Source organism: Argiope bruennichi, chromosome 8, assembly GCF_947563725.1.
Source record: "Argiope bruennichi chromosome 8, qqArgBrue1.1, whole genome shotgun sequence".
NCBI lineage: Eukaryota > Metazoa > Arthropoda > Arachnida > Araneae > Araneidae > Argiope > Argiope bruennichi.
This window is the reverse complement of record NC_079158.1, coordinates 131364432-131386267: the sequence shown is the minus strand read 5'-3', so window position 1 is coordinate 131386267 and position 21836 is coordinate 131364432. Positions and strand designations below refer to the sequence as shown.

The window sequence follows — 21836 nt, the reverse complement described above, 5'->3', positions numbered from 1 at the left end:
GGAAATAAAATTTTTAAAAAAGTAAAAATAACCAATAAGGGTAAAAGAAAACAAACCAAGACAGCAAATATAAACCTTGTGTGAGTGTGATAGGGGTAAAAAATAACATCAATTGTCAAAATCGCAAACTAGAGCTTTTTAAAATTCAGGTTAAGCATAGCTCAGAGGCAGAAGACATTTTTCACCTTGCAACGTATCACTCATCTGTATACAGTGAGTGAAGTTCAATTCTTTTTGAAACTATACAGTTAAATCCAAGGGTTATATTTACACAAAAGAAAAAAAAATGTATTTCATTTTCCACTGTTTCTTTTTATCTCTCATTTTCATCAGTTATCAAATTCTCTTAGTTAAAAAGTATGCAAATAGGATTGTAAAAACAAAAATAAAAATTTTCAAAATAATTTCATTATGTGTCCGGACAAATTACTATTTATGTGGCGTCTTACTGAAGTATCTTAAGCATTCTAATATGAAAAACTGAGCACCATTTAAAAAAAGTAAATTCTTTAACGGGAATTTTATAGCTAAAATGTGAATTTTAAAGACATTTTCAACACTGTTTTATAACTCATTATTCTAATACCGATCTTTTAAGTTCTTTCAATCTGGATATGCTATTATTCTTTGATGAATTGGACACTATACTGATTATGGAAGCATTTGCTTATGATTCTTTACTTGGGCATTTTAAAATTGCTCGATTCATGTTCACAAGTAATATAATTTATATATCATATCATTTGTATTATTCAGTATAAATTAAAAAAATTAATGGGAGATTTCCCAGTACTCAACTAAACAAGAATTTTGATTTTTCAATTTTTTTATTATTATTATTATTATTTTTTTTTTATGATGATGATTTGTATAACTTTTTTTTTGTGAAATTATTAAGCAGCTATCAATTTGAATTTATGAGTTTTTTTTATACACAATTATTATAAGTTACACATTAAGACAAAGAGTTCCCTTAGGATATTTAGTTGCCTTTTTAAATGTTTATTTGTGAATGGAATGTAAACAAGGTACAGAATATGCAGATGTGTTTAGGAACAATTCGACTGAATTTCTATCCATCCTAAATAAAAATTGGCTTTCCTTGTCTTTTGACAGTTTGGATAATCAAAATAATACAATATTTTTTTCTAAATCATTGCCAATATCTGTGTGGGATTTTATGACAATATCTGTATTGAACACTATGTTACTTAATTAATTTATTTATTTTTGTTATTTTGTAAATTATTATTTTAAAATTATAGCATTGGCTTTTTATCCATCTTGTATATTTAGAGCATCTTACATAGAACATTTTACTTGGAGCATCTTATATATTTTCTTTTTAGAGCATCTTAGCCTGATAATTATATGTGGATTTTGCTATTAAAATGTCATTTTGTTTTTGTTCAGAATTTTTATTTAACATTTTGTCATATACAACTTTAATTGACTATAAGATAAAAAAACTCCGTTTATATGTGTGTGTGTGTATGCATGCATGTATGTATGTATGTATGTAATGATATTTTAAACTCTTGAATTTAAACCTAATTAATTCTTTAATTTAAACCTAATTAATTTCCAAAACTTTACCTTGATTTAGCCCATAGTAATTTCATTCTCTTATTTCCTGATCTCATTCCAATGAAACTGTGTAAAAATTACTGTGCAATCTCTTCTATGTTCTAAATGAAAGTGATACTTCCGTTGTCCTTGTCAAAGGTCAACACATGTATTCCATCGGCATGTGGCTGGAAATCCTATGTTATATAAGACTAGTGATCGTTTGTTTCGTTCCTTCTTTACTTCTGCTTTTGTGCCACACTGTCTCCCAAGAGAGAATAAAAGGAAATAAAAATACAAAATCTCTTCACTGCTTGTCAAACCTGCATTCTGCTTCAACCAAAATAATGATTATATATAAATAATTTAGTTTTAAGCATTATTTGTCGTTATCTAGTTTAATAAAAGTATACTTGAAAGGAAATTCATTTCATCCCTTAGTCATCAGCTGTCAGTGTGCAGTTGAATCGTAGTTTGCATTGTCAGCAAAATTTTTGTGAATGAATGATTTAATATTTGTTCAGTTTTATAATATGATGCATGTTTTAAAAATGAAATAAAATATTTATGAAAATATTTGATACCATGTAAATCTATAACCATTGAGCATATACTCATGTTCATGAGAGTACATTTATTTTTGTTTTCTTTAAGGATCTATCAGTTTCTGATGATATTAATGATCATAACCTAGTTTCATCATCCAGTCAAGAAGCTGCTGTTTCGTATACTTCAATTGGTGTTCAAACAGAAAATGAGGTAATTTTGTTGTACTCTTTTAAACACTGATTTAGGAAATACTCAACATTTGTACTTGATTAGTTTGCTTTATTATGCCTTTTTGATGTTACATTAGGACTGTTTTAGCACTTCATTGATTTGAATCTTGATTAGATAATGAGATTAGAATGTGACTATTCTCTCTCAGAAGTGTTGAAGAATGAACGAATTAAAATTTTGATATAATTTTGTTTCAAACTTTCCAGTTCCATTTCTGAAAACTGTTTGTTTACCCATTAATTTGTTTAACTGTGCATTTTTAAAATAATTCTTCTGTCTTTTGTATCATTTATCAATTTAATCTTTTTACAGATTTCTTGAAACACATTTTATGATAAATTTTAGGTTATCATGATTAAATATTTTTATATGATATTAAAAGAACCCAGTTATCATTAATATTTTTCAAAAGAATCAGAAAATAATTCGTGAAAAAAATGAAATTCCCATTTTTAGTCATGTTTGTGTTATATTACCAAAATAAATAATTGAATCTGAATTGTGTACTTCAGATCTATCTGATTAAATTTAATAATCATCTGCTTTATTCAAAGTCGCATCTTATAAATGAAACATTGCTAACTGAAAGAGGAATGGAAACAGAGGAAATTATATTAGAGAATTGTTTATATTTTTCTGAAATTCATAGGAAATTTTTTTTTCTGTTTTTTTCATATGACATATGTTATGATGTTTTCTGAAATATGGTTTCTGACATTTGCTTAAAGCATGAATTTGAACTCATCACGGTTGATTGTTGCCCCCATTTTAATAATCCTAAAATCCACTTTGTTTTCAGTTATTTCCTTTGGGAAACTAAAATTAAAATTTGTAAACAATTTTTTAAATATTTTACAATCTCATTTAATAGAAATGTTTCCAAATTTGTGTTCTTAGTGTTAAAATATTAATAATAATAATGTCTGAATATAACTTATTTGGAGGGTTACAAAATTCTGGAAATTGCAGAATTTTGATTTTTCTTATCTAATAATTGATAACAAGACAAAACTTGAACTTTTCCCAAATTTAGTCATATTTGAATTATGAAAACAAGAAATTCAAAATTTCAGCTTTATTCAGATTACCATTACCTTTCTTTACAAAAAAAAAAAAAAAAAAAAAAAAAAAAAAAATGTGATGAATATTACGCCATTTAAATTTATTATGCTTTTAAATGTTGACACTATCATTTGAACAATTTTTATACAATTATTTTATTTAATTGTTGGAATGCTGATGATATCTTGATTTAAACTTGTATATCACTTTTCAACTTCTATATTATTTGGGATTTGTTAAAGCAACTATGTGTGATGAATTTTATATATGCCTTTTATTTTCAGAATCTCCAAAAGTGATGACATTAGATTAAATTGGCTTTAGTTTTTTTCTAGTTCAAAAGTTTTCTCTGCAGACAGAAGTAAATATATAAATAGTGATACTTCCTTTTGGATAGGTTGCTTGATAGGAGATTTTAAAAGGCTCCTTTCATGATAATGACAAAAAGTTTGAGAAATTAAGATAATCTGATTTGTTTATTATTTATTTGACAAGACAGTAATATGAATACCAATTTTAGCCATTTAAAAAAAGGAAATTAATATCTCATTTCTTGGTTTTCTTCCTTCAGGTCACAGAAAATGTAGCAAACCCATCAGACAAAGATTTGGATAAAAATCCCAACAATGAAAAAACATGTGATTGTAGTGCCAAGTATGAAAAAGCTATTCAAGATCTTCACATTCGTTTGGAGGAAGAACATAAAAAAGACAAGAGCAGAGCCCTTAAAGAATTTTCTGAAAATGTAAGTATATCTCTCGGAAGTCTTTGACTAAAAGACATTTAGACTATTAACATAATGTTAAAATGTTGCCAAATAATTTAAATAAATTAATGTTCCCAAACGATAATATTTAAATCTCTAATGGCTTAGAATAATTTTTTTTTGTTTAACATTAATGTATGATTATGCAATTCTGTATTGATTACAACAGTAGTCTAACTCAATATTTCATTTTGCATCCTTTCTCACTCAGTACCTTAAAAAGTATGTATATGCAATTTTGAACAACTTTTTTTTTTCTCTGCGAAGTTCAGTTTTTAATAAAATGATGCAAATGTTGATCTGAAATTTTAACCAATTTCTTCATTCTATGTAACAGGCATTTCAAAAATTATATAATATGTATGTAATGGATTTCGAATCCTGTTGATTAAATAATATGTAACATTATTTTGGCTGAAGCAGAATGAAGGTTTGAAGATATAGACGAGGCATTGTATTTTTAAATTAATTTTAATATCCATTTCATGAAAGCATAATTATTTACTAGCAGAGATGCGGACAAGGCACGTCCGCCACAGGGCGACACAAAAGCAGAAGTAAAGAAGAGCGTGAAACAAATGATCACTAGTCTTATATAACATAGGATTTCTGGCCACATGCTGATGGAAAGCATATGTTGACCTTTGACAAGGGCAACGGAAGTATCACTTTTATCTGATACGTAGTACTGATGGCACATTAGTTTTACAGAAGAATTAATTATACCGAAAATGGAATTGGATTATGAAATAAGAGAATGTTTTTAGAATGTACTATGAGCTAAATTAATTAGAAATTAATTAAATTGAAATATAGAATTAAAATATCCTTACATATATATATTCTTTTAATGTCTGCATTAAAAAGGATTTTAAAACTTTTCTTTTCAAATTAATAGCTTTTACATTTAAACATGAAAAACCAATATTTCAGCTTCCCCTATCCTTTTATTATTTGATATTCATGTAGAAACTTAGATTCCTGTTTTAAATAGTCAAACCAACAATTAAAAACAATAAAGTTTTTATATTGTCCTCTGCATTTTGCTACTTTATATAATAATTCAACCAGACTATAAGATACTAATATTACAAATGACATTTCATTCTTCTGCCCTTGATTCAATTTCATATATAATTTTCTGATTGATTGGTTTTGCTTACCACTGCTGTTCTGATGAGAGGATCATACAAAAGAAACACTTCTGAAACTTTATCATTTATTATTGCATCTTCACACAATTGGTGCCAATGGAAATCACTTAAAGGGACAGGTTTGTTGATTTATACAAATTGATTAAACAAATTAACTACTCTCTTGAAAATACTCTACTCTTTCCATTTCCCATTATTTTCTATTGTGAGATTTTTTAATGATTTAATTCAACAGGCTGTTTTATGTACATATATCAAATTTCACTCTGAAATTCGTAGTAATTTTTGAGATATACTCAATTTTTTTCTGTTCACCCAAAATAGAAACAACTCTTTGGGGATCATATCTTAAGTAAATTTTAGATAGTTAATATGAAAATAAGACTTTTTGGCATTTTTATTCACAGAAATTTCAGAATAAACAGTACGACTCGGATTTATCCTTAATATGAGTATAAAATTTTAAATTAAAATTTTTTTTTTTTTAAACATTGAAGCATTTCTATTACTTCTTAAATCAGTTCATCATTCAGCCTTTTTATCTGATCCCACCCTACAAAATTAACAGGCATCTTAATTTTTTTGGTGAATAAAATACATTATTCAATTTTTTTTAAAAAAATTGGTGATTGGTGAGATGCGAATACCATAGAAACATTTTAAACTTGTGGGATTCTCTGTATTTATTAAAAGGAGGGAATTTTATTTTCAAGCTGAACCATTGTTAATTGAGTAGCAGATTAAAAAAAGTTTCACAGGGCTATTTTATTACAACAAAAATATTACATGTACAATTTTTACATAGAGATCAACAATATTTTTGTTACTTCAATGCCCTAAGTAAATGTTTAATATTTAAAGATTTGTTTTATTGTTCAAATACTGAAATTTTAAAATACAAATATATTATGGAACTAAAAGTTAATTAGCAGCATGAATTTCAACTTATATGGCAAAAAAACTGCTTGAGAGTAATACTTACAATAATGAAATAACATTTGAAACAAAAAAAAAAAAAAAAAAAAAAAAAAAATTCTTTCTTTTTTTACTTGTCATTATGATGAATTATGCAGGCCAAAATATTGTACTATTCAAATAAATTGAGAAATAGATTGTAGCAAATCTTCAGGTTTCATGCAACTCTGAATCCAAAATAAAAAGCACATTTGAATGACATCCATCTGTCTGTGATCAGACTCATTCAAAAATATCCCTAATTACTCCTAACCTTTGTCCTACAATCAAATTTTATATTGTTTGAGTGGGGGAAAAAAACATATTTAAAAAGAGAGAAAAAAGGAAAAGAAAGCAAAATTTATGTTAAAATTGTTTGATCTGGAAAAGAATTTACTCTTTTAACTAGCCATGATATTACACTGAAGAGCCAGAAAAATTGGTATAGAGGTCATATGAAAATAATGGAGATATTCAACCAATTAGCGTAACGCTATGCTGTCGACAATGCATATATAAGATAACAGGTATCTGAGGATGCTATTACATTGATTCTTGATGTTACAATGGCGGGTTATCAAGATTTATGTGATTTTCAATGGGGACTAATTGTTGACGCATAAGAGATGGGCACAGCATTTCCGAAGTAGCTATGAAATTTGAATTTTCCCACAAGATCATTTCAAGGGTTACCGCGAATATCAGGTTTCGGGTAAAACTGCAAGTCTTCGACAGCGGTGTGGCAGGAAAAAGATCTTGGCAGAAAGGGATCATCAACGGCTGAAAAGAGTCTTTACACAAGATAGACGTTCAACACTTCCACAAATTGCTGCGGATTTGATTGCAGACCCATCAACAAGTGTCAGCGTACGCACTGTGAAACGTACCCTAATTGATATGGGCTTTCGCAGCCACAGACCATTTCGTATAATATTGTTGACTCAGCGGCACAAAGCTCTGCACCTTGCCTTTGCGCGCCAACGCTGTCATTGGACTCTTAATGATTGGAAAAATATTGTCTGGTCTAATGAGTCACGTTTCCAATTCTATGGGACATATGATCGGTACGGGCGGGGAGAAAACCTCATAAATACACGGATCCCTCTTGTCTACAAGGAATTGTTCGAGCTGATGGTGATTTTGTGATGCTATGGGGTGTATGCAGTTGGCATGAAATGGGACAGTTGATGACTTGACCATGACAAGTCAGCGGTAAGTTAACATCCTTCCTGGCCACCTACATCTATACATTTCCTGTGTGCATTCTAACGGACTTGGACAATTCCAACAAGATAATGAGCAAATCCCCTCCTCCCTTAGGTCCACAGTAGCTATCGAGTGGCCTGAGGAGCACTCTTCTGAATTTCGTCCCCTCTCTTGGCCACCTAATTCCACTGACATGAACATTATCGAACATATCTGGGATGTTTTGCAATGTGCTGACCTTAGGAGATTTCCACCACCTCATATTCCCATTGCTTTGTGGACTGCCCTGCAAGAATCATAGTGTGGACTGTCTGCAGAATATCTTTACAAATTAGTTTGATCCATGTCACGGCGCTTTGTGACACTTCTGTGTGCTCGTGGGGGCTCTATACGATATTTGATTGGTGTACCAGTTTTTTTGGCACTTCAGTATATAATGGCCATTAAAGCTCATGCTTTGTGAAGAGTAGCTCTATAAATACAAATAAGTTTTATATACGGTTCCTTAAAAAATGTATACTGCAAATCAATTTTAGGAATTTTACAATTTTTGGGAATATTTTGAAAACTATTTGGGACATGCATAATTTTTTGTATTCAGGTATTTTAGCATGTCTCCTGCTAAATACCTGAACTGATATGCTGAAAAAAATAGTCATGTTCTCATGGAAGAGTTTTATTATGTTACAATTCACTTATATTCCACATTAAAAATTCATAAGTATTAATTTTGGATCATGTATGCATTTATTTTGTGACTTTATGAAATCTGATAATATTCCTTAGGTGATTGAAAATTTTTTGAGAAATATTCAATAGTTTTCGAGATAATGTCGATAGTTCGTAGGATTTATTTAACTTTGGATCATTTTTCAAAACCCTTTAATTCAAGAAATTATCATCAGAATTCCTTAAAATTTTATTGAGGATTAATTTCTGTATGATAAATTAATTCAGCAAGAAATGTCGATTTCTGTAATGGAGAGATTATAGGTAATAACTGTGTTAATCAATTTGGTGAATCAGTTTGTTGTTTGGAACAAACTTGTCTTCTTGAGTCATTTCTAATGACGCCAACTTTGTGAAGATAAAATTATAAATAACAAAGTTACAGAAGTGTTCTTTTTTTTTTTAATTATTATTATTAATAATTGATGACTGCTTATAAGTAGGACTTTTCTAATTATTCTAAATCAATAATAGGCAATCTTCCAAATTTACCCCCCCCCCATAAGAAAAGAAATTCTATTTCAAATTTATTATTGTTTTAATTTGAATAGGAGGAAAAAGTGGAGGAGGAACAGTATGAAGTTTCCACACATGACTGTATCCACTATTTATTATATGTCAATACCTCCATGAACCACTCTATTCAGGAGTTTGGAATATTTCTTTACAATTGGTGTAAATCCATCAGACATCTGAATTATTCAGCTTATGCTGGACTAATAAAATTGTATCACTGTAATCTCTCTTGATCTGTCTTTGAACATCCCAATTCTTGTAAATTTGATTAGTATTTGTGCATTTTTTTATTTGCCCTGAGGCACTAGGTTCTTTTTCAAGCATGGTACATTATGTAAAGAATCATTAACCTTATCATGTGCAGTAACAATTCTGATTATTTCCACTGAATGAAATGTATTTTTGATCATCAACTTCTGTTTGCCTTCTCCTCTACAGCCTTCATCTTTTGTCTCTTTCAAAAATGAAATTTGACTGTATATGTTGATTGCTTTCTCATTTTTCAGGGCTTATTATTACTTCAGCTTCCTTCTCTTCCCATTTTGCAATAATGTGGCAACACTTGAATTGTTAATATAGTGTTTTCAACAATCCACATAAAGTTCATGTGAAGGTTTATTTTGCTGTATTGAAATGTTTCAATTTTTCTCTCAGTACTTTGATAAAATTATTCAACTCATGCTTTACTTATACTGTCAGCCTTTTTACTAAAGCATTTCCTCAAATTCGATTTAACACATCCATTCCTTCACACTGAAAAAAAAGATGTGTTAAATAATAGCAGATTCATTGAACATGCTTGGTACATCAAACTGTTTTCCAACTAAAGCTTTGTGTAATCCTTCCCATTTAGGGTTTATACAAAAACCGTTTTTCGAATTTTTGTCAAAAAAAAAAAAAAAAATTGAATAGGGAGAAATAAAATATTTTTCCTTATTCTATTTTTTAAATTTTATTTCAACAACAACAACAACAAAAAAAAAAACCGAAACCAATATCAAAGTCAAAATATAAAAAAACAAAATTAAAGACCACATATACATATTACTTACATAAAATAACGAAAACTCAAACAAAAATTTCAAATAATATTTATATTATTTTTGCTAATTTTAATTTCTCTTAAGAAAATAGAATTTTAAAAAACATAAAATATCCACTGAATGGTGGCTAAGTCCCGTTCTTAGTTTGGACACAATATTGCCTGAAATTGAAAATACTCGTTCACTAGTTACTGAGTTTGGCATCAAATTACAAATCTAAGTTTTTTTGTTCTTTTATTCGTTTGTTCAAATAATGAAAATTCAGCTTTCAGTGTCTTTAGATCTGTAAGTTTTTCTTCAGGGTCTTCAAGAAACTAAACAATTATATTATTTCCGACAATTATTTTATGAACTGCTTTCAAATGATTATGTAGATTGCTCGGAGATGATCTTTTGCAACTCAACATTTTATTACAATGATTTCAGATTGCCTTGTCTGTCCCGAACTTTTTGAAAATATCTCAAACTTCCAACTTACTCATTTTTTTTAAAAAAGGAAATTAAGAGTTTTTGAATAAATATTTTTGACTTTTATTTTACAATTATTTTAACTATTAATATTAATGCAATTTAAAATAATCTAATCTACACATTTTCTTAGAATTTTGGAAAAAAAAAAAAAAAAGACTTCTTTATCTAATTCCGATGCTTGCTAAAGACATAATTTGTTAAACCGTTGCGAAAGAAAATATGGAATATTTTACTACCTTGTGTTTTATTTAAAATTCCATTAAACAGAAGCCAGAACTTCTTATTTTACACTAATTTTTGATAGAAGAAATTTATATAATAAAATTTAAATTTTAAAATGTAAAATAGAAAATATAAACATAAAAATTAAACATACTTAATATTTACGTTATTTTTACCAAATATAACAACTTTATATTTTTGTTTCCAGTTTTCACCTTCACAATATTAAGCAAAACTGTCGTGATGCGACACGGATCGGATACTGAGACCACATTTCGACAATTCCATTTCATTAAGGGATGGGACGCGTAACGATGAGCACATTTGATTTGGATTTCTCGCATTAGATACTTTTTTAGTTCTATTTTTTTTTCACGTATATGTGAATGTTATGTCATTTCTGACAGCATTTTATTTTAACTGAATATTTCGTATTTATATGGCTAGTCCAAATGGTGTAAAAAAGCATTGAGGAGTGGTACGAAGAATATATGATATCATTAAATACTGTGATCAAGAAGCAGAAAACGGGGAATTATTTATTCCTTTCACACGTTCTTCGAAACGAGCCAGTCAAATTGCTGACGTTTCTGTTATCGTCGACTTCATACCGATAGAAAAAACATCCGACGAGAAGCAAGAGATGAACTTCATCAAACTTTTGTTTAACCTAGAAAAAAAAAGTGAAAAGGAATGTTCATGAAAATTCGATGCGCAACTGTGCAGTGCACAAGCATTTGCCAACGCAACTTGCAATTTTGAAAAAATGTGTTTGCTGCCCTCTGCATAGAATGAGTAGCAAATCAAATAAGTTCAAAATTAATTTTTACATAATAATATGAATTCTTAAAACCGGTTCTCTTAATTTAAAAACCGGTTTTCGAATGGGACAAATTTACTTTAAAAGACCGTCTTAAAACCGGTTTTGAAAACCGTCAAACCCTATTCCCATTATTTCCTTTCCTAGAAAACATCAAGATAAGGCTCCTATATGCTTCAATTATTCTTTTTGTGGTTTTACAAAATTTTGCCAATGCATTCTGGAAGCAATTCTTCATTTTATTCTTGTTGTTTTTTTAGTGTTCACATATGTATATCAGCCAGATATTATAATTGTATTTTAATGTCGAGAAGTCTGTTTTAGAAGCTATTTTGGTATAGACCATAATTTTGAATTCTGATTAATTAAATTGGGTGCAAACTAGCTTGAATTAAATTTCCAAACTAGCTAATTAGTTGGTGCATTAACAGAAACACGTTTTTTTTGGATAAAAACTTTATCTTGATAATTTATTGACTGTAATCACTATCTTCTGCAAGAAAGATGAAATTTTTTGAAAGAAAATTAAAAAAGAAAAAGCAATTAGAACTTTTTTGAGAGCTAGTATTCGTTCTTCTATAGCAAAATATATAAAGTTAATATTTATTTTATTTGCTTTTTATGCTCCATTTTGATAATGAATTTTAAGATTAAATGAAATGTTCCATAAAAAAAATTAGAAAATAACTGATTTTACCTTACTTATTTCTTTTAACCTAGTAACCAAAATTTTTCCTCCTTGGGAAAACTTAATTTTTGGAACCCTTTCTGATACAATTATTAAAGTTAAAAAATTTTACCATAGATTTTGCCTATGTTAAACGTCCAGTCAACTAGCCTATGGCCAGATTTCTCGGTTACAGTTTCTTTAACTGTACCCCCCCCCCCAGATGGGAACAGGATTACCATGCCACCAGGAGAACAGGGAAAACCAATAAAACACAGGAAGTTTAAAAATTGTCTAAAAAAATCGGGAAATGTAGGGAAATTTGAAAATTTTCATTAAAACAGGGAAAATACAAGGCATTTTAAGTTTCTTAGTTATCCTCCCTCCCCATCAAAAAAATGATGATCTCTAAAGATCGCGAGAATAAAGGATTGTAGTCATCGCTTCCAAATCCATACAATTCTTGATTGTGTAATCCAGAAACCCACCCCTTTCTCTCTTTCTTCCCCCCTTTTCTGAATAGATCATTCTAGTTTTAAATTGCAAGACAGTTGTTCTTTTTCAATGAGATTCTCAAATTTCAGTTAATGAGCATGTGCGAAACTTTTATAAATGTGGGAACAAATACAAAACATTTCTTTGACGGTATTAGCAATGTTAAATCTGGAGAAGCAACACAGTGGTGTTAAATCTACTATACTTGAATTTATTGAATGCTTTGTTATTATTTGAGAAACTGTGAGCTTATTCAAAGTAGATTAGAGTTTTTTAAAACGATGAGCTGTCTGTATTTAAATCCATATTTAAAAGCAATTGGACAGATTAAAAAAAAAAAAAATCAATCCTGATTTTGCAGAATGGGTTTGCAAAATTCTTCAAAATCCAGTTGCTTACTGCTTGCTTTGTAAAAAAGTTAATAACTCTTAAGTAATGTTTGAAAACAGTCATTTATTAGTCATGTCAAAAGAGGAAAGCATACAAGACTACATGGCATCTTAAAAGAGTCATCATTGATGTTGGATTTAGTATTTAAAAGGAATATAGGGAAAGATGACGTGTCAAATCTGAAAATATCAAATTTAATGTAAAAAAATAAACTGATTTCAAACTTTTCTTAGTTGAAGAGCAATAATTTAAAGTTGAATTTTTATGGCCATTAAAATTTGTTGAGTCACATTCATTCCACTAGCTTTATGAAACTGATTGAAAAATCTGCCATAGTTTCTGAAAAATCTCTCATCTGTTGCAGAAATTGGATGTCTTAATACTTGAATTGGCAAAAATGAATAAATAAAAAATGTAATCTTATTTTGTAATTTTTTTTGTGAAGTAATGATTAAATCATTTGTGTCAATGTAAAAAAAAAAAAAAAAGTTTTGTTTTATTTCATCCTAGTCCTTAACTTTGTATGACTTACACTACTTAAAGAGGCATGAGAGGTAATATACCCCCCCCCCTTTATATATAAATTTTGTCTTGATAATAAAATTTAATTGAGATAATTAAATAAAGAGAAATTGTTTTTTCCTGCGTGCAAGTATAAACTTTCTGTTAATAGGCTATTATTTTGAATATTATGAAATTGTTTTTTTTCCTTTTCTTGTTTTTTCCACTCCTTAAAACCATATTCCATTATAAATAGCACATGAGTGCTATTCTTACATTTCTTCATATCTTGAATATACATATAGGGAAAACAGATTTTTTTTTTTTTTTCAAATTTGAGTGGTAACCCTGAAGAATGTTGCAAAATGTTTTAGTACTTTAAAAATATTTAAGATGACATAAATGTCTCTGGGGGGGGGACACGACTTGAAAATTTTCTGATGAAACATGCCATTTGTTTAACCTAAGTTACTGAACTAGTTGAGATGATAGAAAAGAACTTTTTCAAATTGGGAACTAGTGCACCAAATATTGCTAAAATTAGTTAAATTTTAGTTGCCAAATAAAAGAAGAAAATTTTGGTTTGTGTTATCTTTTTGTATTTTATTGTTGAAAAAGTCTATGTAGTGCATAAAATAATACATTATAATTTTTATTTTATTTTATTAGTTGCAAAAAGAGTTGCAAATGGAAAATGAAAAGCAAAAATATTTATCTTCTGCTCTTGAGAAACTTCAGCAAGAACACCAAGAAGCTATGCGCAAGTTGCAGGAAGAGATTGAAACAAAGCATAAATTACAAATAAAAACCCTCACAGAAGAACATAAGACTTTTCTGTCTGAAACAAAGAAAAAACAATGGGTAAGAAAATATCTTGTTTATTTAGTTTCAGTTATTATAGTCACTAGCAATTCAGATTAATGGGAAAGTTATACAGCATATTAGTTTGCTTTTTCGAATGTTCTGTATATCATCAAGATTTTTAGAAGCAATTAGATTTTGATCAGAATTTTATTTTTGAGCTCATAAAATCAATGTTCTGAGTAATAACACTATATATATTTAATTCTAAAATTGTTTAATTTTATGGGATAGTTTTCAACTATATAAAAACATGCCCCATGTCATTTAGTAGCAATTTGATTTATCTGTATTTTTGTATGTGTTGTTAAAAATTTGCAAGTATTTCTTATATGAAGCACATATTAAATGCTTAATGACACTTTTCCCTCGCTCCCTTTTTTTTCAACACTAGGTGTTGCCACTTATTGAAATACGAACTAGTTATCTGGAAGAAGCAGTACGAAATATGTGTACGTACGTAATGTGCCGTGCTTGCTACAATATGAAACATTTTCAAATTTCTGTTTTGTTTAAATTAGTAATGTTAGTTAAATTTTACTAATTTTTGAAAAATTAGTTTTGGATGGAATGTAACAATGATTTATAATGTAATGAAATTCAAATCAATATCATGATTTGTTGAGTCACATTATTTTACCACTATTAAAATTGTGGTAAATTCTTTGCTTTAATTTAATTAAAATTTTTAACCAATTCATTGAATAAGATTTTTTATTTGGTGAGTTTTCTTAGATTTTGAAGTGATACATTGTCTCATGCTGGCTTCAAATAAGTACTTTTAAAAAATTCTTCACCTGGCATTTTTTATTTTCATGTTTTTTTTATCGACAGAGGCGGCTTCTTTTTAACTTGATGGATTTATTTCGATATTTATGAAAACAGGGATCTGTTAAAGCGTTTTCAATTGCTTTGTGAAATATATAAAATGTTTTTCGGTGATTTTTTTTAAAGTTAAAGTAAGATTTATTTTTGAATATATTTCAGGATTGCCATGCCACCAAGAGAACTGGGAAAAATCTAGAAAACACAGGGAATTTTAAAGATTGTCTAAAAAAACTAGTAACTGCAGGGAAATTTGAAAATTTTCATAAAAACAGGGAAAATACAGGGGAACTAAGTTTTTAGTTATTTTTTGTCAGCCCCCCCCCCCTTCCAAATACTGATCTCTAAAGACTGCAAGAATGAAAGATTGTAGTCATAGCTTCTAGAAACGAAACTATAGCATTTACAATTGTGTAATGCTGAAACACCCCTATTTTTCTTATAGATTATACTAGTTTCAATTTCTGAGACAGTTTTCCCATGAGATTCCTGAGCATGCACAAGACTTCTGCAACTGTACGAAAGAATAGAATATATTTATCTGGCAGAATTAACAGCATTCAATTTGCAGAAGTAATGAGGTGGTGTTTAGTCTACCATACTTCAGTTTATTGAATGGTTTGTTTATTATTTTGAGAAATTGTGAGCTTACTTAAAGTAGATCGGGGGATTTTTAAAATCAATGAACTGCTCAAAATCTGTGTGTAATACGAATTGGAGAGATAAAAGAAATCAATCCTTATTTTGCTGAATGGGTTCAAGAATTTCCACAATATCCATTTGTTGCGTACTGCTTGCTTTGTAAGAAAATAATAAGCTTAAATAATATGAAAAAACATTCACTTTCTAGTCATGCCAAAAGAGGAAAACAAGACTGCATGCCATTTCAAGAGAGTCATCACTGATACTGAACCTTCACTGATCTAAAAGGAATGACATGCCAATATCAGATTTAATATCCGAAAATAAACCGATTTTGAATTTTTTAGTTCAAGAACAATAATTTAAAGCTGAATTTTTATGGGCATTAAAAATTGTTTTGTCACATTCATCCTTTAATTCATTCAATGATATATCAGAAATATTCTTGCATATGTTCACTGAAAGTGAAATAGCTGAAAAATGTATGTTAAGCCATGCATAAATCTTGTACGTTATTTATTATGGATTAGGTCCATTAGTTTCCATAAAACTGATGGATGAAAGCTGCAGAAGTTGCAGAAATTGATGCCCTAAAGCTTAAATTGGCAAAAATCAATAAATAAAAAAAAATAATCTTGCTTTGTAATATTTTTTGTAAAGTAATTATTATATGATTTGTATTGTGATAAGAAAAATGTTTTATGCTTTATTTCACCCAAGTCCTTGATTTTGGGTGACTTACAATTAAAGAGCATGAGATGTAATACATTCTACCTCCTTAATATATAAATTTTGCCTTGCTGAATTCTAGATAATAAATAAAAATAATTTTTTTTTCTGTATGTAAGTATAAGCCTTCTTTTAATATGCTATTATTTCCAATAATGTTAAATTATTGCTTTTTTTCTTTGCTTTCTCCTCTCCTTGAAACCATATTCATTGAAAAAAATGCGAGAACATATTAAAAATGTTCTCGCATTTTTCGTATCTTGAATATACATACGGGGATTTTTTTCCCCCCTTCTTCTCAGATTTGAGTGCCAACTCTGTGAAACTTCTTAGAGCAATTTTATAATTCAAAAAAGAAAATATACTCTTGAAATAATAGCTAACATTTTTAAAGTTTGCCAAACTTTGATGAAATAAAGAGTTTTGTTGGTAATGTGAAACGTATAACTTACCTTAATAAGTGAAACTGAGAAAAAAATGGAGAACTGCATTCAAACATAATAGTACCTCTCTGATGGCATGCCAGAGAATTAAACTGAATGAAAATGTAAAACTTAATATTGAAATATAATATAAAAATTTGTTTCTTTTATAAAAATAGCTACTCTTAATCTTTCTAGATATATGGTAAACAGCATCTTTTAATGTTAACTCAAGATGCACTGCCATTTCCTTTATGGCATTGCATTACTGGTTGGAGACTTTTAGGGTTGTGTTTGTGGTGTTTGGTGTGTAATAAGTAATGGTGTTTGGTTGTGTTTGTAATTTGTTTTGTGACAATATTTTTCTATTGAGAGGGAGTGAAATGGCATGGGGCTGAATAACTGACCTTAACTCATTAATTATTCTTTATTAATGAGTTAAAGAAAGGGTTATTACACATGACATGAAAGTGTTGCAATTTTTAAACAGATTACTGATAAAATATTAGCTTTGGAAATTAGCCTTTATTTTTAAAAATAGAAACCTCCATTGGCCAAGTGGTTGTTTGATCTGGATTGTAAATTATATTTACAAAAATGCATAGTTGAAATTTTTAAATTTATTTCATTAGTGATTAATTTATATTCATAAATACTTCTTTTTTGCATTCATATGTTATATGTAAAAAAGGTATATTGTATTCTTTTCAGATGTTTTTGTACTTTAAAAAAAATCAGATATTGACTAGCCCATAAATGTTTAGTTTTATTTGATATTATTTTTTATAGAAAATTAAATATTTTCTATTCATTGTTATCATGTGGCTTATTTATGAACTTGCATATTTATGTGTATGTGTGTTATATTCTATGTATATTTTCCCTCTGAGTTTTAATATTTAATTTGCTCTCTTTACTGGTTTGGACACATTTTGTTTCACCTAATGTTTGGGCTTTTTATTATTATTATTATTCCCCCACCCTTTGAGTTTTTAGTACCTTTTATCTGTTTGCTTTCATGCTGCCAACATGGCAGTATTTAAATTATAAAATTAATTTATATTTTGTTGATTTTTATTGTTTGGAAAAATTAGGCATGACATATTTTTGCGGAAACATGGATTTAATTGTTTTCCGAATTGATTTTTCTTGAGATCAATTAATTTTCTTTTTATGCAATAATTCTACAATATTTTTAATATACATTTTTTCATTTAATTGCTCAGTTAATATACTTATTTTATTCCTAAGAGTTTATGTTGAAACCTTATGTTGATTTTTTTTTTTTTTTTACTTTAAGCCTGTGTTGTGTATGAAATTTTTATATATTGTATTATTATATTTCTTTATCTTTAAAGTTCATTTTATCCTGTTAAATTTGAAGCATTTCAAAATTTATTATTCTTGATTTATTACTTTTTAAAATATTGTAATGCATATTTATAACTATCTGGCTTCCTTCTTGCTAGAATTTTCATCTTGCAAATGAATGCTTTAAAAGCAAAGGTTTGAACTGTCTCTTTTTGTGCTGTGTGAAGGAATGAAAATGAGTTAAAGATAGTATTTACCGGAGGGAATTCGATTGTATTTTCAACCACACATAAAATTTAATATAAACTTCTTCTATGATATTTTCACATATCAAGGTATTTGCATAATAAACTACCACATTCTATTTTCATATTAATTATTCTTTAGATTGTAACATACATTAGTAAAATGTATAAAATGCTTGATATGAAGCTAACAGTTCCTGTAGTCTAAATGTAAAAAATAAGATTCCACAGGAAGATATTTGTTTTGATTGAATATTTTTCTTCAATGGCTGTATTTTCTTTTCAGTGCTACAATTGTGAAAATGAGGCAATCTACCATTGCTGTTGGAATACCTCATATTGCAGTGTGGAATGCCAGCAAGTTCATTGGCACAAGGAGCATAAACGCACCTGTAGGAGAAAGCGGTAATAACTGAATTCATTACTAACAGAATCTTCATGTGTATTCCCACTACAAACAATCCATCATCAGAGTGACTGAGATCATTGTATTAAACATCAGGGTATTGGGATATACTATTTTGTGTCGGTGCAAAAGGAAGTGCAGAACTGCAGCGTAATATGCCTTAATTCTATGTTTTCTTGTTATTGTACAAAGGCAATAAATCTATCTATAAACGTTTCATTAGATCCCTGGAAATATTATGCTGAAAGGCATTGTTGAATTTGTATTTAGTGTTGATAACTCCAAAGAATTTTTAATGTTTTTGCTATCATGTAAAGACCCTTGGAGTACTGTATTTTTTATTTGATCTGTAAAAAGAATGTTAGATTGTTTTATTTAAGTCCACATCTTTTTTTAAGAGTATTTTTTAAGTATTAATAAATATTTCCTTCCAGTCAGCTTGAATAAACCACATTTCATTACATCATCATTATGATTTTCATTCAGCTGAATGATGATTCATGCTTTTTATTTTCTGAAATTCATGTGCAGCTGTTGTTATATCATGTCCTATGGAACATTTTGGTGTAATGAATGCATAAAAATTCATATTTTAAAAAATGAAGCACAATTTAATGTTTTTGTAAGAGATTAAAGGAAGCAGCAGCAGCAACGATTTTTTTTTTAATTGTAGGATTTCTAAAATTATCTATCTCAATCCTCTCAAATGAATTTTATTTTTCAAAAATGGGGTGATTGAAAAGAATACTTCAACTTTAATAGGTTATATTTATAAAAATTAAGAGTAATTCAACGTTAAGATATTCAAAAATTATAAATACACCATAAATTCATAAATGTGCTGAATATCCCAAATTATTCTATGCTTTTTGAGCACTTTTTTTTTTTTTTTTTTTTTTTTTTTTTATGCTGACGGGAAAATTTGGCAATTCCCAGGTGCTTTTAATTTTTGAATATAAATGTGCATTTATTCAGTCTATTGCAAATTCCCAATAAATTTAATACATGAAACACTCCTATTTTTGAGAATTTTGAATTCTTCATTTATAATCAAATACTCATTTGACCATTTCAATCCATTTGAGGTTTACCACTTTGGCAAATTCTCCAACATTAATTTGCTGCTGTGAGGCAAACTGACATTAAACTTCTGTAATTCTATGAAAAATACTTTATGGGAGGTATTTTGATTAATTGATGAAACTTAAAAATATTCGTCTCAGAATTATTTGTTCATTTGCACTATAAACCACTTGGTTGCAGAGATATAGTCTTTTAGAGGAGGGTATTCTTTATATCGATCAATACATATTTTACAGATGTGTATTACTTTTTGAAACATTTTCATAAAAGCAATGGATTTGTCTTATTTCAGTATTTTTTAAAGAATTATCAATGCTGTTATTATATTACATTTTTGTAAATATTGTTTTTTTGCTTTCTTACCAAAAAAAAAAAAAAAAAACCCTTAAACATTTAGAAGAAGAAATTTTGTACTAAATCAAAATTGTAATTTAGTGATTCTAATCTTTGAAATTTATTATATATGTTGATTAAAAATATAAATATAATTAAGAGTATATGGATTATTGCTGATTCATGACAATATATAGTATTCAAAATACTATTTGCATGTCTCAAAGAAATATAGCTTATATATAGAATAAAGTAGAGTTTTTAAATTGTGTGCTCCATTCTGATTGAAATCATAGCTGTATTTTTTTAGTGTAGAGAAAATGTTTGTAATAGGTATTTCTGCTAGTTTCTTGTATTCAAATAAAGCAAAAAGCCATATTCATGTGAAATATTTTGTAAAATATTGCTTATTTTATTTATTTTATCATTAATAATGTTTCATTTTCCTGTATTGTTATGTTTATTTGAATTATGTGCACATCTGTGGTCATAAATTTTTCCTTTTTTTTTTTTTTTTTTTTTTTTTTTTTTTTTTTTTTTTAATGGAAATTATAGAATATTTATGCAATCTGAATACGAATATGTTTAAAATCCTGCCTTCAAGACATGTACATAAAATTCACTTTTTAATAAATTTTTTTTTTTTTTTTTTTTTTTTTTTTTGCAGATTTATCCTAATCATTAAAGTTAATAATTAAAAAACATCTCATAAAATATTTAATTTTGTATTTGTTTTCTTTCCCATATCTATATTTTCCTAACCGTAAAATTTTATATTCATTGTTTTGAATCATTAAAATATTCAGAATTTAAATGATCGTGTACTGTTATATGTAATGTATTCTTAAAATGCACAAGTCTTTCATGAAATATCCATGTTATGAAATGAAGGATAAAGGCAGTTTATAATAAATTCTGCATTTCAGCTAATTATTCTGTAAATAAAATTAGACAGTTTTACTGTGAAATATTTTGAGTTTTTTTTAAAAACAAAGTACTGTTTTCTTTTTAATTTATGTTTCTTTATTAAAGACTGAAACCATTTCTTCTGTTTATTTCTCCCTCATTACTTTAAAAATTCATTATTCTAATAAATTTAATGTTTGAAATATCTTGTTTAAAACATTTATTTATAATTAAATTTTAATAAAAAAATTATTTCTCTGATGCTCCTCATTTTATGTTTTCATGGAATGTAGCTCATCATTTTAATTCAACAACCCTTTTGACCATGATATCAGAATGAATATTAGGCTTCATTTTTTCACAAAATAGTTACAAATTTTATATGAATCAATAGTTATTTGAAATCCGTAACTGTTTTCTTAAAAAATAGTTTTAAATCTTTCAAGAATTATCTTTCCTCTGTGAACCTTTAACTTGGAATGATTTGTTGCATGAGAGCAAATTGATTTTGAAGATGATCTTTATGTAAAAAATTAATTTTATGTACTTTCGATTGTCTTGCTAATATATATTTTTTACAAATTTTAAAATAAGTTTTTATAAGTTTGAAAATGAATTTTCAGAGAATTGAATGTTAGGTGTTAATTCATGCATTATTTAATTAACTAAAAAGTTATGGATTCTATTTAGGTGCTATAAATAAAAAATGTTACTCTCTATTAATTATATCA

General features: G+C 27.9%; 1 protein-coding gene across 4 annotated transcripts in view; it reads left to right on the top strand.

Moving 5' to 3' along the window:
• The window catches only part of LOC129981950 (zinc finger MYND domain-containing protein 11-like), a 55016-nt gene extending 34844 nt beyond the window's left edge, over positions 1-20172 (top strand). For all 4 annotated transcript variants that reach the window (XM_056093021.1, XM_056093020.1, XM_056093019.1 and 1 more), the window contains 4 exons: positions 2221-2325; positions 3980-4153; positions 14012-14203; positions 18664-20172. In XM_056093021.1, the coding sequence (XP_055948996.1) occupies positions 2221-2325; positions 3980-4153; positions 14012-14203; positions 18664-18786 (594 nt within the window). In that variant the 3' untranslated portion in view covers positions 18787-20172. The remainder of the gene's footprint in view (positions 1-2220; positions 2326-3979; positions 4154-14011; positions 14204-18663) is intronic.
• Positions 20173-21836: the final 1664 nt, after the last annotated feature.